This window comes from Sander lucioperca, chromosome 4 (genome assembly GCF_008315115.2).
Source record: "Sander lucioperca isolate FBNREF2018 chromosome 4, SLUC_FBN_1.2, whole genome shotgun sequence".
Taxonomy (NCBI): domain Eukaryota; kingdom Metazoa; phylum Chordata; class Actinopteri; order Perciformes; family Percidae; genus Sander; species Sander lucioperca.
In genome coordinates this window covers 11,120,670-11,135,328 of record NC_050176.1, presented here as the reverse complement: position 1 = coordinate 11,135,328, position 14,659 = coordinate 11,120,670, and the positions used below count along the sequence as shown (strand labels likewise).

Here is a 14,659-nt window from a genome sequence, read left to right as displayed (position 1 = left end):
TCCACACAGAACTAAAATTAATGTATTATTTTTGAATATTTTTATTTTGAATATTGATATGTTTCTGTTATTTTTCTATTAAAATTAAATACATAAATGAACTATAATGTACTCACAAAAATGAGTTATAGATGTATGAACTCACTGACTCTTAAACTGCTTGTATGTATCTCTGGCAGCGCTGTAGCGCCCCCAGCGTTTAACAGAAGCAGTGTTCTCACGTAGGGCGTGATTGCGCGGCCCCTCCCCCTCCACAGACGATCTGGAAAAGGAAAAAAAAACTTTTTTGTATCGAAGGAATCAACAGCCGCCATCTTGTCGTGGCTCGGAATTAGGATTTCGGTCCAACACTGGGTTTTACGTAGAAAAAAGAGCATCCTTACCGCGATATGACAGCGTCCTTCACCCGAAAACAAAATCTTAACATCGCCTCGGAGACATTTTGTGCGAAAAAACGGGAATTGGATCGGTGGTCGTCGGGCAAAAAAGCTCCGTATATCTGATTTCCCCTTCAGAGTGCGGCGATTCAGCCCCTGACGCCGTTCAGGAGCAGTGTTGTTTACCGTGGGCAAGCGGAGACCAGATCGTGACTTTCGAGGTGATTTGCAAAAATCCAGCATTTTTATGCAATTGCGTATTTTTGTGGAGCTTCGCGCGATTTTTGCATGAAGAAATTTGACGTCACGCAAAATGGGTACTTCGAACACCTAGAAATTACGACCTTTTCCCCTGACTGCAGCAGTCCACCTGATTTTACTGGATTGTCATTTTGAAGTTCGATTTTTACATGGGGAATATTTTATTTTGGGTTATTTAACGATAATAATGTGGGTGTTGGGTGTTGGATTATCATGGGGTGAATGGCGGTGGCGAAGCGGGGCGCTATTGCATCTCTTTTGAAAGACACGAACTCTCACAGTAAGGAATAGCTAACGCTAACAGTTAACTTAGCTGGTAGCAGGCAATTAGCTAGCTATTAGCCAGTTAGCTAACGTTAACAAGCTGCCAGCTTGCTAATGTGTTAACCGGCAAGGTTCGGGTTGATAAAACAACTTCCCTGCCATAAGATAATCATAATAATCAACTTTTGAGCAATCAGCCGGACAAGAGAACAACTATGGCTGATAACCTGCTGGACGTCGGACCTCCCAACTCTAAGCGGCCGAAGCTGAATTCACCTGCCCTGTCAGCGTCTGAAGGTAAAGGCCTCAACATCGTCTGCACATGTAACGTTTAACACCAATGTCATGAAGATTTACACTAAATTCCGGTGTGCTCTTGTTTCGTAAATGTATCGACTACCCATGCAGCACAGTTGAAAGTCACCATGTCAGTTCGGTGTGCTGTTAGTAGTAACGTTAACTCTGGTTTTACTGCAGTGTTGTGGTTTGGTAGTGTGAGCATGTAACGTTAATTGGATTGGCAGTTTATTAGGTACACTTGCCTTGTGCTAATGAAATCTAATACAGTTCTTATAACAGTCCTGCAATAAATCCCACCATGGGGTATAGCTCATTACAATGCAACAGTACTACAATCTAGAGTCTCCAAAAGGGACCTCCGTTATTAAAGCAAAAACTGAACATTGTTGAAGATAGTAAAGTTGGATGTCTTGTATCACACTGACAACTGATTCTATGTGTATGTTAGCGAAGGGCATTTTTTTAATCTGTTTGACTCTGTTCCTATACAGCAGTAAACCCTGTGTGTAGGAAGTTTTAATGTTAGTTATAATTTCATTATAGATCTGATGGCATGATGACTGTAATATATTAGAGTTAGACCCTGATTATCTTAAATGCTCAAATGCAACGTCCATACCTATTCTAAGATCAGATGCCACGTCAATTCATGGCATACTGTTGATCTGAAATCTATATAGATTATCAAATTCCCATGCTGGATCTTTTAAAGCAGTTTCATTCATTTAAAGAGATTTCATTTTATTTATTGCGTTCATTGTTCAGGTCGGTGTGGTATGATGATCAGGCGTTTGTTGCCGTTGTGAGGAAAAAAAAAACGGTGACTGACAAACAGTTTGATACTGGGGCTCAATTCAGTCACCAAGTATAAAACATGAATTAGCAGGGACAAAAACACCGTTATCTTCTTGGCCAAGGCACCCCTAAGCAAGCATTTGAGCCCACAGACCAATCAGGATGTGACTGGACTGCCTGTTAGTGTACAGTAAATATTGTATTCACTGGATTTGGTTTTGTCGTCATAGTGTATTAAATACCCTTTACATTTGTTGTTCCATTTAAATAAACGCAGACTAAATAAAACAATAGAGGGTTTTCACCGACGTCACGTTCTGGGCGGTAACCTGGATGCGCGGCCATGTTGGAGGCACTCGGTGTAAACGACTGAATGGAGTAATGGAGTATTGTGGACTTTGGATACTTTAATACTTTGTCTAAACAACAGAAAAGCTCCTCAAAACGCGTCCAAGATGCAAAGGCATGGAAGGACTTAGACCACACAAAAAAGGCGCGATATTTTGAGAAATTACAGTTTACTGTCAGTGCAGATCCCTACAATTTGGCTCCCTCTTCTTGGATCCATGGCGACCCGGTGATTCTTCCTTCAGTTGCATATCCCGATATAGTCAACTACCTGGTTTTCTCGCTGAGCCCATACACAGCGGAAGACCTTAAATCCTACAAAAGTTTGGAGGCTTATAACCAGATGGTGTGTGGATGGGTGAGGGAGACGCAGTACCAACATCATTAACGACCAATGTGTTGTGAAGGCCAAAGTAAGTAATGCAATAACGTCTTTAATCAACCTAACCTAAACTGTATGACATCATTGCGATACTCAAGGTGTAGCCAAGTGACTCTCAATAGTTTTTTTTTTTTTTCATTTCAAAGACCGAACAAGACAGATTTTCCCCTCGTAGATCCTGGTTGAGCTTTGCCAACCACAAGCGCCTCCTTTCCTCTGATAACTTCTGGCATTCCTCTCCCTGGTTTTTAATAACTTTTGGAAGTCGATAATATTCCAAATGTTTTTCTCGGTCTGACCTATTGGTACAACATAAAACACGGCAATAATGAACCATTTTCCTTGACGCCGTTCGGGATCTACTTCAGTACCTGTGCTTTGTTGTGATGCAGAGTACCTCCAACATGGCGACTTCGGGTCTGATGACGTGTCGTGAAAACCCTCTATAACTAAAGGGGTAGTATCTCCGGGCTTGTCATTTTCTGATGTGATATTCTGTGACTTTCTTGGCCGCTTGACAGTTGACTCTGATCCATTTCTGCGGTAATAAGGTTGTTAGGAATATGTTTCCTCAATGGCAGCACAACATGTAACCTTAGCCAGCAGACAACTCCTGTAGGCTAAACTGGGTTTATTAGACACTGCTGGGACTGATTTCCAATAGCAGACATGGGTGGAGGACAGATGGGTAAAAAAAACGTTCTAGCCTAGCAAAATTAAGGCTTAAACAACCCATAGTACACCAATAAGTTAAACGTGCATCAATCAATGTTTTTGATCGGGATGTTAATGATTAACCATTAACTGACAAAAAGAATTTTGACCGATTTTAATACCATCAGTTAAACACAATAATAAAAAACAAAATAAATATTATTAAAACAATTTTTTTTGCATTGGAAAAGAAACATATGTTATACAATTTACTTTTTAGTGAGTAAATTGCTATTTAACTTGCTAGCGCAAAGTTTTCGCTAGCAAGTTGCTTTTTAATTCCTTTTTTCTGCTAAGACTCTCTGCTGGGCGGTGCTGTTTACAGCAGAGGGCTACGTGACACATGCCACTATATTCATGAGGACTGGCGGGTTGAATCGGCCAGCTTAGGGTGCCTGGGTAGCTCACCTGGTAGAACGTGCGCCCACTAGGGCTGTCCTCGACTAAAGAAATTCTTAGTCGACTAACACTTATATGATTTTGTCGATAAATCGGTTAGTTGATGTAATCGACAGAGCTGTGCTCTTTGAGAGGTGGTTAAGACTAGAAAAGCACAATATAAATGTAGTTAATGAACCATCTGTAAAACTGAGTTTCTCCACAATTAATCCTGCAAAAGCACCACTTTAAATCTTGTGTTTACCAGAAATGTGCTCATAAGTTTCTTGGAAATGAGTAATTAAGCATGAATAAGCATAAAAAATGCATCATCAACTAAAGAAATCTTAGTTGACTAAGACCAAAACGACCGATTAGTCGACTAATCGACTAAGAGGTGGCAGCCCTAGCGCCCACGTACAGAGGCTCAGTCATCACTGCCGCGGGATTTATTCCGACCTCCGGTCCGTTGCTGCATGTCATTCCCTCTCTCGCTCCCCTTTCATGTCTAAGCTGTCCTTTTGGATAAAGGCCTAAAATGTGAAATACAGTTCTTTAAAAAAAAAAAAAAAAAAAGCCAGCCTACACACAGAGTATGCCAGGCAGACACACAGCTGACAACCTCGCAGGTAGATGCGGTGGAGACAGGCTTGGACATACGCACGGTCATGCGAGTGGTTCCAGGAAAGTAGCTGCATGTGTCCACGAGCTCAGTGTTCTGGTTTTACTGCCTGCACGTTTACTGTATGGTTGAGTGTGAGCTGGTCTCATCAAACCCTGTAGGTAACTGTTTCCATCAAAAAGGCTCTGGTAAACCCACTGTACACACTGTGTCCAACAGAGAAGTGATTGGGGAAGATAGCCAGACATCGATCAAGTAAGGGTTTTCTCAAAAGTTGTCAAACTAAGTTTGCTAAAAGGCCAACATGAATCCATGTTACACTTTTTCTGCTGGATGTGTAAGTAGTCAATGTTTTTTCTAACGCATGACCCAAAAAATATAATATGCCAGCAGTATGCATTTATACGGGTGTGGAGAGAAAAGATGAACAGAGACACCGACCGTGCGGTTACTCTTCATGTCAACACCACATGAATCCGATCAATGATTTTTTTCCCCCCGCAGTGACAGCGGAGGCCACTGAAAACACTGTGGCCATTGTGCTGTCACAATTATTGGGTGTTTTAAAGTGAAAGTTTGCCAGTTTTCGTTTTATCCGGCCGACTTTTTGCCGCCGGGTGAGCGAAGAGCTGCGGGCGCTGGCTGTATGGAGGGTAGCGGGCGCCAGTCATCTGCAACAAGGTTATGCACGTGAGATCAAAGACAAGACTAGGAAAATGCTAATTCATATGCACACGCCACCAACTGGACGGGGTGTGAATTAATTAAAGTTACGGTAGATTGCCCTTGTGTTACAATCTGTAAAAGTGACGGACGGCCTTCAGATTTTTCTGTCATTTGAAAACAAATTCAGTCAATGGCGGAAAATATTCGGTTAACGCAACCTCTGGGCCACTGGTCCGTGCAGTTTAAAAAAAAAAAAAGAAAACAAAAAAGGATTAATGCAGTTCTAACGTAACACTGGAACACATGCCGGTACTTACTAGGTCTGCTGTTGTGAATACCCAAAGGTTTATTCTTCAGATAGAACAGGACCCCCAGTTTTCAAACAGGTTTTTGGAAAAAAAAAAGTCTTATTTGGGCCAGCAAAGTATGTTTTGGAATCATATGTAAGTTGTAGGAATTGTATGTGAGTTGTAGGGATGTAGATCTGTATTCGTAGCTAGGCAAATCTTTCATGACAGCGTCACGTCTATCAAATGGCACATGTTCTTCATTGAGTTTGATTTTGTTAGGTCTGCAATAAAAAAAAAAAAAATTGGACAGCCTTTTAAACAAATGCAGCTGACACAACAACGATGAATTACTACACCCATCACACATGGCAGAGGCACCACATGTCTGCATTGATCAATCATTAAACCCGGCCTGCCTACTCTTTATAGTTTTCGCCAGTTACAATTGGGACCTAACGGACCTCATGGGACAGCACTGGGCAACATTGTCGTCAGCCGTAAATTGCTGCGGATAAAGAGGTTGCTTTCATTCTTTGATGACTGTCATGCCTGAAGCTTAGTGAGCAGCACGCCTCTTCCCTGACATTTGGCCTTTGCCTTTTGCAGCGTGCCTGGATTGAGTTGCACATCCCATTTTTGGGGTGTAATCTAGCTCATGTTTATGGGGAGTCTTTGCATAATTAGATGTGTGTAGTGAAGCATACATGCTTGCAGCATGTGTGTACTTTAATTTTGTGTCTGTTTGGGGAGGTTCCTTTTTTTTTTTGTGCCTCCTGTCTCTATTCAGGCCATGTGTCACACTGTAGGGTCCCTGGGCTCCCCTTGCCCCTCTGTCTACAAAAAAGGTATTTGGTATTGGTAGTGTGCATAGGTTTTATTAAGATGTCTTAACATTGTAGTGACTTATTTCAAATTGGGACAATGGTTATTGGTGTTTAAAAATGTGTAAATGTATGCTAGATTACATGTGAATCATAGTCTGTGAATGGCTGATGGTCTTCAGCTTATGGTACTTTTTCTCTGGCAAAGTTAGGGATTGTATAGGTAGGGTCAGTCTCTGGTTTGTCTTTTTGCTGATCAAAGCCACAAGTGTGCTAAAACCTAATTTGATACATGCTTTGCTGAGATCTTAGTTCAGCTCCATGTGTCAGTCACAGTTACGTCAGTGAAACACCCCAAACACCCAAATGTCCCACGTACCACTGTGCAAATGGCACCTTTTAAAGCCTAGCAGGCTGACAGTAAGCTCATGACGCAGTCGCTAATGGAGCCATTAATGCTTCTGACTGCGGGCAACCAGAAAAACCCTAAAAAAAGAAGGGGGAGCAGTAGAGCGGACAAGGGAAGATGGAGGGTGATGTGTCACCACCCACCTACCCCTTTTCGTGTAAAAGGTTTATGACGACGTCATCTTGTTTTTTAGCTGGCTTTGTTTGCAGGATCGGCTGATTGCTAATTCTTGTGTCTGTGCATGTATTTAGGCTTGTTTTCCCTTGTTAATAATAGTCTGTTTCCATTAGCCAGTATTGCAATTTCTGTTGATTCTACTTGCAGCTGTCTGTGTGTGAGAGTGCGTTTGTAGACAACACAGAAAATTCAGCTTTTTGTTTGTGCAAACATTTTTGTGAAGGAAAGCTGACTTTACAGATATACGTAGACTTTCCACCACACATTTCTTTTATTATATGAAAAACAATACATCTTTGAGTAATTCTAATTTGTCCTAAAGCACTTGGCTAAATGAAGATTTGCATATGCATTAAATCTCTTGCAGCTGCATTTGACTGGACCGCCTCACATATTTACTGGAAGAGATCATTTCAGCTAATGTGATATGTCACTTTAAATCAGTAATTAAGCAGGCATATAAGGGTATAGCCTAGTGAGGCTGAGAAGCAAGAGAAGGCTTTGAGGATACAGAGTTAGATTTTCAAGAAGTTAAAATGGAAATGCATAGATCAGGTGAGGCCAAAACAAGATAGGAAACTGATTAAATCCACTACAGGAAGTAGCAGTGATTTATGAGCTCCACTGGTGACTTAACCACACATGTGGTGTTTGCTCTATGAAAAGCGAAGTTAAAGCGGCTGTAATCAATATTTTTTTAATAATGTAAAAATGTAAAACAGTGTAAAAGGGTTGCTCATAGTAATGAACCTACAGAATTATCACCAGAATATGCAGCTCCCGTTTAGGTTTACAGAGCTTTATAGCAAGTTTCAGCTCTTAGCTCAGCTGTCCGGCCCACAACTTTATTGTTTTGGTTCACTCTCACTGCTCTCATAGCGTTTCATAGGCAGCTGTTTTCATCGAAAAAAGCTCTTGACACCCACTTTACGCTACCACAGAGATGGCGACTAGCTCGTGAACATAGTGGAGCATTTAGCAGCTGGAGAGCCAGATATTTCCCTCAGGAGTTGGATGAGACCAAAAACGGAGGTAAAAGAAAGTGACTTATTTGAATTTGCCAGGTGGCCAGATACGGGACTACAAATTAATGCTAATGTTGCTGCTGGATGTGTCAATGAGCAACTGTTTTCCATTTGTCAGTGTTGTGTCAAGGAAAAATAACCGACGCTGCATCACTAAAGTGCGTTTGTACTACACTGGGCGTCTGCATAGGCTGATGTGTCAGCACATACGGTCTGTTGTCATACATTTTGGACTGCATGCAAATGGTCTGTGGTTACCCTCATGGACATAGGTAGTTGATGGAATTGATGGAAAGCATAATTTATTCTTTAGAGTGAATTTTTCAAGCATGTCTCATTTAATACAGCACCCCAATTTGTGATGTTACAGCAGGTATTTTGCCGATATTTGCACCCGCTAATTTGATAGTAATAATCCTTCTCTCCCTTGGTGGATCATCATCTGAGTCACGGTCCAGGTTGTCTCCAATTTGGGAAACACAGGGGAAGTGTGCACTGATGGCAGGAGTAGAGATTTCCTGAGCCAGTCGGATTAAAACATTTTGTGATCATCCCGTATCAATTATGTACATCCCTGTTAGTTCATAATCCTTTGTGTTGGGACCTAACAGCTGTGGTGACACTAGCCTGGGGAACAGAGAAACCTCAATAGGCAAAAAGCGGCCTGTAAGGGAAGCTGCAGCCTGAACCATTAACTCTTAAACAAAGGGATTCTCCTAAAATGGCGAAAGTACCTTTTTAAACACGAGGAAGAAACGGCAGACTGGTGGAGGGTTTAAGAACTGCAAAAATGAGTTGTCACACCTGGGCCATAATCAGGATCTCTGATTGGCCGTGGCTCCCTGAACGCAAGATAAAAGCCACCATCAGTCATCGCTCAGCGTTCTTCGTGGTAATCAACTTGCCGTAGAAGACACATCGTTCAGCGCTGTTCGAGCATCAACATCGTATCATTCGCTGGTCGAGTGAGGCGTCAGTATCTTTCGTGATACAAAAGGATCCGAGGGAAATACTAAGCCAAGTATTTCACCAAATCTGCAGAAAGGGTAAATCTGCCCTGTTTAAAGGAAAAAGGACAACGCGTTTCTTTTCCTGCAAGTCGACTGGACCGCGTGCCCTCTCCACTGCCCTGGACGGTACGGGTCGTTAATCTCTGGCAAGAGGTTAACTCTGTTCTGTTCACCAGGGAAAATCCGCCGGATAAACTAACGGACTGCACACCAAAAAGTCAGAGGCTTTCATAGTTCTGGGCAGACTTTAGAACTAGTGTGTTTTATTAATGAGTAAAAGTTATTGCTACTATTTGTTTACCATTAATGTGTGATCGGACCGCTGTGTCCTATGTATTGCTGTGAAGAATATCCCTGATCAAGATATTGTTGAAAAGTTGTGTTGAACTGTAACTGACTGAATTCCCGCCGAGGAGGAATAATTACTGTACTAGCAAAGCCATAACCCTGCTTTCATCACCCACCACGGCGATATGATATAAAGACATTGTATCATATAGCTATCTGTGGAGGGACAGAACGCGGGGCTATCGCATCGCGGAGTCAGCTGTTTGCTCGCAGAGAAGTAGGATAATAAACGCTCTCTATTGTTAAACAAACCTCAGATTCTGCTGTAACGCCACGTTAAGTTAGAATCTCGAGTAAAACAAAGAGAGCGGTTATTCTCACCACCACAGAGATCAAGGTTTTATTTTTCCTTTCGATCAATCGTGTTTTCCACCCTTTTCTCTCTCTTCCTACATACACACCTATATACACACAAGCGCACACATGCGCCCGTATTAACAGCTGGTCTCGGCCGATACCAGAGACGCGCGAGATATAACGGAGTTTCAGTCGCCATTTTGGCGCTAGAATAACACTTCGCGGTGTGTCCCCTTTGTCTGTAAAACGTGACTGAAGTATCGCGGGGTTCCCCGCTACTTCCGCGTTGGGAGTAGCCATTTCGGGTCTTTGTAACAAACTACAAAGAGCCTACAAGCAGACGGCGCCTCCGACCGCCATCTTGAATCTCGCGTGTGTAGTCGACCACGTGGCCCGGCTACTCCTGATTCCCCCCCCCCCCCCCGTTTCTCCTAACACATACACACACACACACACACACACACACACACACACACACACAAGCTGGAGTGCTGTTTTGTTTGCTGGTACTGTAACCAGTAACTAGAGCTGTGACAAGTGAAAGAGTATTGATGATTTTGAAGCTAATAAACTCCACTATACTTTAAATAGCAGTTGTTTGTGATCATTGGTGTAGTTATTGTAATAATTGCTGGTTAGACACAGGTCAGTGCTCGAACTTCACCCTTCCCCTTTGTTCCGTTAAAGAATCAGATAGATTAACCAAGTTAAGATCTGTATTTTAGAGTGAACACCATTAATGAGACTATTCCACAGTTCAATATTGGCCCCTGAAGTTTCAGGGTGGTGCCCCGTTTTGATTGTTTGTTGATTTGATAAAGTTATTAATAACCATATTCATAACTTTATTAATATTGATAAATATCTTTAATATGCTAATAATTGAATCTGTCATCTGTCAAAAACTGAGCTTTGTCAAAACACTGGAAAGTCTCCCAATACAGAGTTGGGCGCGAGTAAGTGCACAGCAGCCTGCTGTTTTAGTGATATGTCAGCATGTTTCACGGAGCAATGTGAGAAGAGCTGGATAAAAACAAAGGTCTGTGCGCCCACCTTAATTTCACTCAATAGCAGACTTTCTAGCAGAGAGGCGAGACTGATCATTTGGTGTAGTTTTTGGTTGTAATGACAGTAGTGTTGCACGGTATACCAATAATAGTATTGCAATTAGAGCCCTGCAAGCCCATTCGGGCCGGGCCGTTTTTTTTTTTTTTTTTTTTTTACAGATCGGGCTCGGGTCGGACTTGGGCTTATTTTAGCTTCTCTCCTCATTGTGCCCATAATATACGTGCAGCAGAGAGCGCGCGTCAGAGAGAGCGCGCATCAAAGAGCGCACGTCAGAGAGAGAGCACATCAAGGAGCGAGCGCGTCAGAGAGAGCTTAAAAGTGATTGATGTTGGTCTCGGGTCGGGTTCGGGCTGAAAAAATTGCAGGCGTTGTCGGGCTGGGGTCGGGTAGGGCTTGAACACCACGGGCCAGGGCCGGGTTAGGGCTGGAGTTTTTGGCCCGTGCAGGGCTCTAATTGCAATTGACCCTTTGCAAACACGTCACACGACCACGTGACGGCGCCATGATGGACGGCGGAAGCACAGGCTAAACAGTAGTGGACGAGCGGAAAGTTTCATAGTTTCAATGAGTTTGAAATACATAACACTAAATAAACTGTATTTGTGGCTTTATATGGCTTCTTCTATTGAACAACAAGTTGTCGTGCTGTTATCGGTCGAGGTAAGGCATCTGGTAGGTGCTCACAAAGAGCAGTATTTGGAGAAGTTGGAGATAGCAGGGTTGGATACCGACCCTTAATTCGTTCTCCCTCCGTTTTCACGGACCTCATTAAATCACAGAGTCTGCCCGACTTCAGTCCACACGATCTGTACCACTATGTGGTAAACGGGGTATCCCCATATACTGGTGCTGATCTCAAAGCTTTTAAAAGTGTGGATGCTAACCAGTTCTTTGTAGCTGGCTGGGTTAGAGGTACGTGATGCTACGCTAACGGCGGGGGGAGGTACCTCATAATGGCAAAGATAAGACATCAATCTAGGGTTTATTTTGTATTAACATCTAATCTTTACGTAAAGGAGAATTCCGGGCAATTTTTACGTTAATCTTGATCGCTATAGCTACACGAGTACTTTCGATAGAAAAAACCCCGACCCGAATCAGTGCAGGTAACACGGAGAAGCTACAGCTACGTACTACAAGCGTCCACTGAGCTAAAACGGCAGTGGTCGGGGCAAGTTTTAGAGTGCCTTTGTGCCTCTTAACAGACACAAAATGCAATTAATATGTCTGTGCCACATGAACAGGGCCCTTACGTGTCAACAAGATGCGTTTTCAACTCAGACATGTTTAAATTCACTTACCCTGGTCCCTGTCTCGATCCTGCTGGTAGCTAGCTTGCCCTGCTAGCTGATAGCCGTTAGCTGCTAGCTGCCGTCCGGTGAGTGTATTCAGACAGGCTTCTGTGATAATCATCCCAATAATAATCCGCGGAGCGGCGGTGGTGTGGCTATGTCCTCCAGAGGACAGGTCACGTCTTGAAGTTTATTCCCCCCTAAAAAAAAAAACGGTAGTGTGGTAGTAGCTGGACGGCACTCACCGGACGGCAGCTAACGGCTATCAGCTAGTAGGGCAAGCTAGCTACCAGCAGGATCGAGACAGGGACCAGGGTAAGTGAATTTAAACAATGTCTGAGTTGAAAACGCATCTTGTTGACACGTAAGGGCCCTGTTCATGTGGCACAGACATATCAATTGCATTTTGTGTCTGTTAAGAGGCACAAAGGCCCCGACCACTGCCGTTTTAGCTCAGTGGACGCTTGTAGTACGTAGCTGCAGCTTCTCCGTGTTACCTGCACTGATTCGGGTCGGGGTTTTTTCTATCGAAAGTACTCGCGTAGCATAGCGATCAAGACTAACGTAAAAATTGACCGGAATTCTCCTTTAAGTAAAGATTTATATAACACGTAGCCCATGTTTTTAGAGGACATGGTCGGTCGTGGCTACCCATACCGTTGTTCACTGAGTGTGCCAATGCAACTTCCTAGCTAATGGATGCCTGAACACATCCCAGCTCTTGGAATGCAGTCATTAATTGTCTATCACACGTTAATCCATGCAGTAAATCACGGAGTGTCTATGATCAGTAGTAACCACACATAATTGTAACATCTAGCCATCTTCTTATCTGTGATTATATTCGCTGCGTAGCCTATGTTTAGATTTGACCGGTGGATATTACAACGCGATGGGCAGCAGCTAGCGAGCCGTCCAAAGCTAGCTGCAGCTAGCTCGTCAGCTAGCCGGGGTAGGAGCTCCGCAGACCCGCATTTAACTCGTTTTTGAAGCTAGTTTCCGTGCCATGTCATCTTTAATTTAACCGATATTTTTTGTATGTGTGTTAAGTTAAATGATCAATGGAACGGCTTTCTTTTTTGGATATGTAGCTAGGTCAGTGAATAACCGATGTTAGCTAGTTATGTGGGTCATCATCGGGTTGGACCTGTTAGCTGGTTAGCACGGCAGCTAGCTGGTTGAGGATCATTTTATTTATCACTCATTTCCATTTGAAACAGAAAGGCAATACATACACATGCTTGTGTTGGTGAGGATTACTCTGCACATTGTGAATGTGAGAACACAAACACGAACGAAAACGTACGAGTTTAGCTTGCCGTCCATCTACAGCATAGCTCTTCCACCGTCCGTCATGGCGTTCATAATTCACGCGAGTGGGGCGTGACGTCACGTGCAAAGGGTCAATACCACCATTTTATTAGTTTTGATTTTTTTATTAGTACTGATATTTTAAGAATGACAGTGTTTTATTAAAAGCCATGGGTTGCGTTGATGTGCGACAGCGGGGCAGTGTGTGTGTGTGCGCGCAGCGCTCGGCTTTAGAGGACTGCATTAGGATTAGGATCCGGCGGGAATGAGCAGTTTTAACTTTGCTCCAGTCGAAAATTAAACTGTGGGTACTAGGATTTAGCTTGCACTAACCAAGAATGGAGTCAAAAAATTAAGTTGAAAAGAAGATTAATACTCCGATCAGACATACATACATTAGCGCATTTTAGCAGCCTGGGGCAGCTTTTTGTAATTGTTTTTTTGCTGCTTTTGTGGGGCAGAGTGACTCGCATTTTTTAGCTGTATGTGCCTTCTGTCTTTGATCATTAATTTATTCTGAAACGCTTTGGTCAAAGTTGGACATGGTGGTGGCACAAAATGAAAAGTCAGCGCATCATCAATGGGGACCGTTAATTAGAGATGCACTGATTGACCGGCTGGTGACCGGAATTGGCCGATTTTCACGTCATCGGCCATGAACGGCAACCTGCCGGTCAGTCTGACATATGCCGATTTTATGCCGGTCAAATTCACCCGGAAGGCGCATGATTTACATCGCGCAACATCAGCACCACACGTGCACATGCAGGGTTTCCGCTGTATGCATGTAGCAGCAGCACACTGCCGCTCAATCATCTGTTTATGAAATGTCATAAAGTCGTAATTATACACGGCTCTGCAGAGCCGTCTGCTCTACTGATCTCAGGCGAACAGTCAGCCGCTCTCTCTCTCTCCCCTCTGAGGCTGAACAACTGGAACATGAAAACCGCACTCATGCGGGTCCCGTGAAATATGACAGCTACAGTTTATCGGAAAATAGCGTTGGGCACACTGACTTTGATGAATTTACTGTTTATCAGACCCCAGTTGAGACAAGAAGCTAACGTTGACAACGCCCCGCTGACCGCTGTGTAAAAAAAAAAAAGACGCTGTATTCCTCCGACATGCTGTATTAACGTTACTGTTTAAAACGCTTTCCAGGTTAGTGGGGATGTATAGCGCTCAAAACCAACATTAAAAACCTACCGCCGCTAGCTAATGTTAGCAGCAGATAAGCCTGTTGACAGCAACGGTAGTGTTCATATTTATGCAAAATGACAAATAAAGCAAACTTGCTAAAAAAGGAACTACACGCTGTTTTCAGGTAACGTTACTGTTGACGTTCAAACAGGCCTCTGTGTGTGTTTTGAGAAATATCTTTATACTGCAAGGCTATTTTTATTTTTATTTGTTATTTATATATTTTCTTGCCCTTACCTGTTTTCCCTGTTTTCATACATACAGAAGTTTAGTTTGCTAAATATATAAAAAAATTTTTTAGTTG

The 14,659-nt window shown here is 43.0% G+C and overlaps 1 protein-coding gene across 7 annotated transcripts in view; it reads left to right on the top strand.

Annotated features, from left to right (window-relative positions):
* The first annotated feature begins 271 nt into the window (after positions 1-271).
* Positions 272-14,659, top strand: part of crebbpa (CREB binding protein a) — a 68,026-nt gene continuing 53,638 nt past the window's right edge. For 6 of the 7 annotated variants that reach the window (XM_036000401.1, XM_036000398.1, XM_036000399.1 and 3 more), the window contains exon 1: positions 272-1,199. In XM_036000401.1, the coding sequence (XP_035856294.1) occupies positions 1,118-1,199 (82 nt within the window). In that variant the 5' untranslated portion in view covers positions 272-1,117. The remainder of the gene's footprint in view (positions 1,200-14,659) is intronic. The other variant, XM_036000402.1, reaches the window with a different exon arrangement.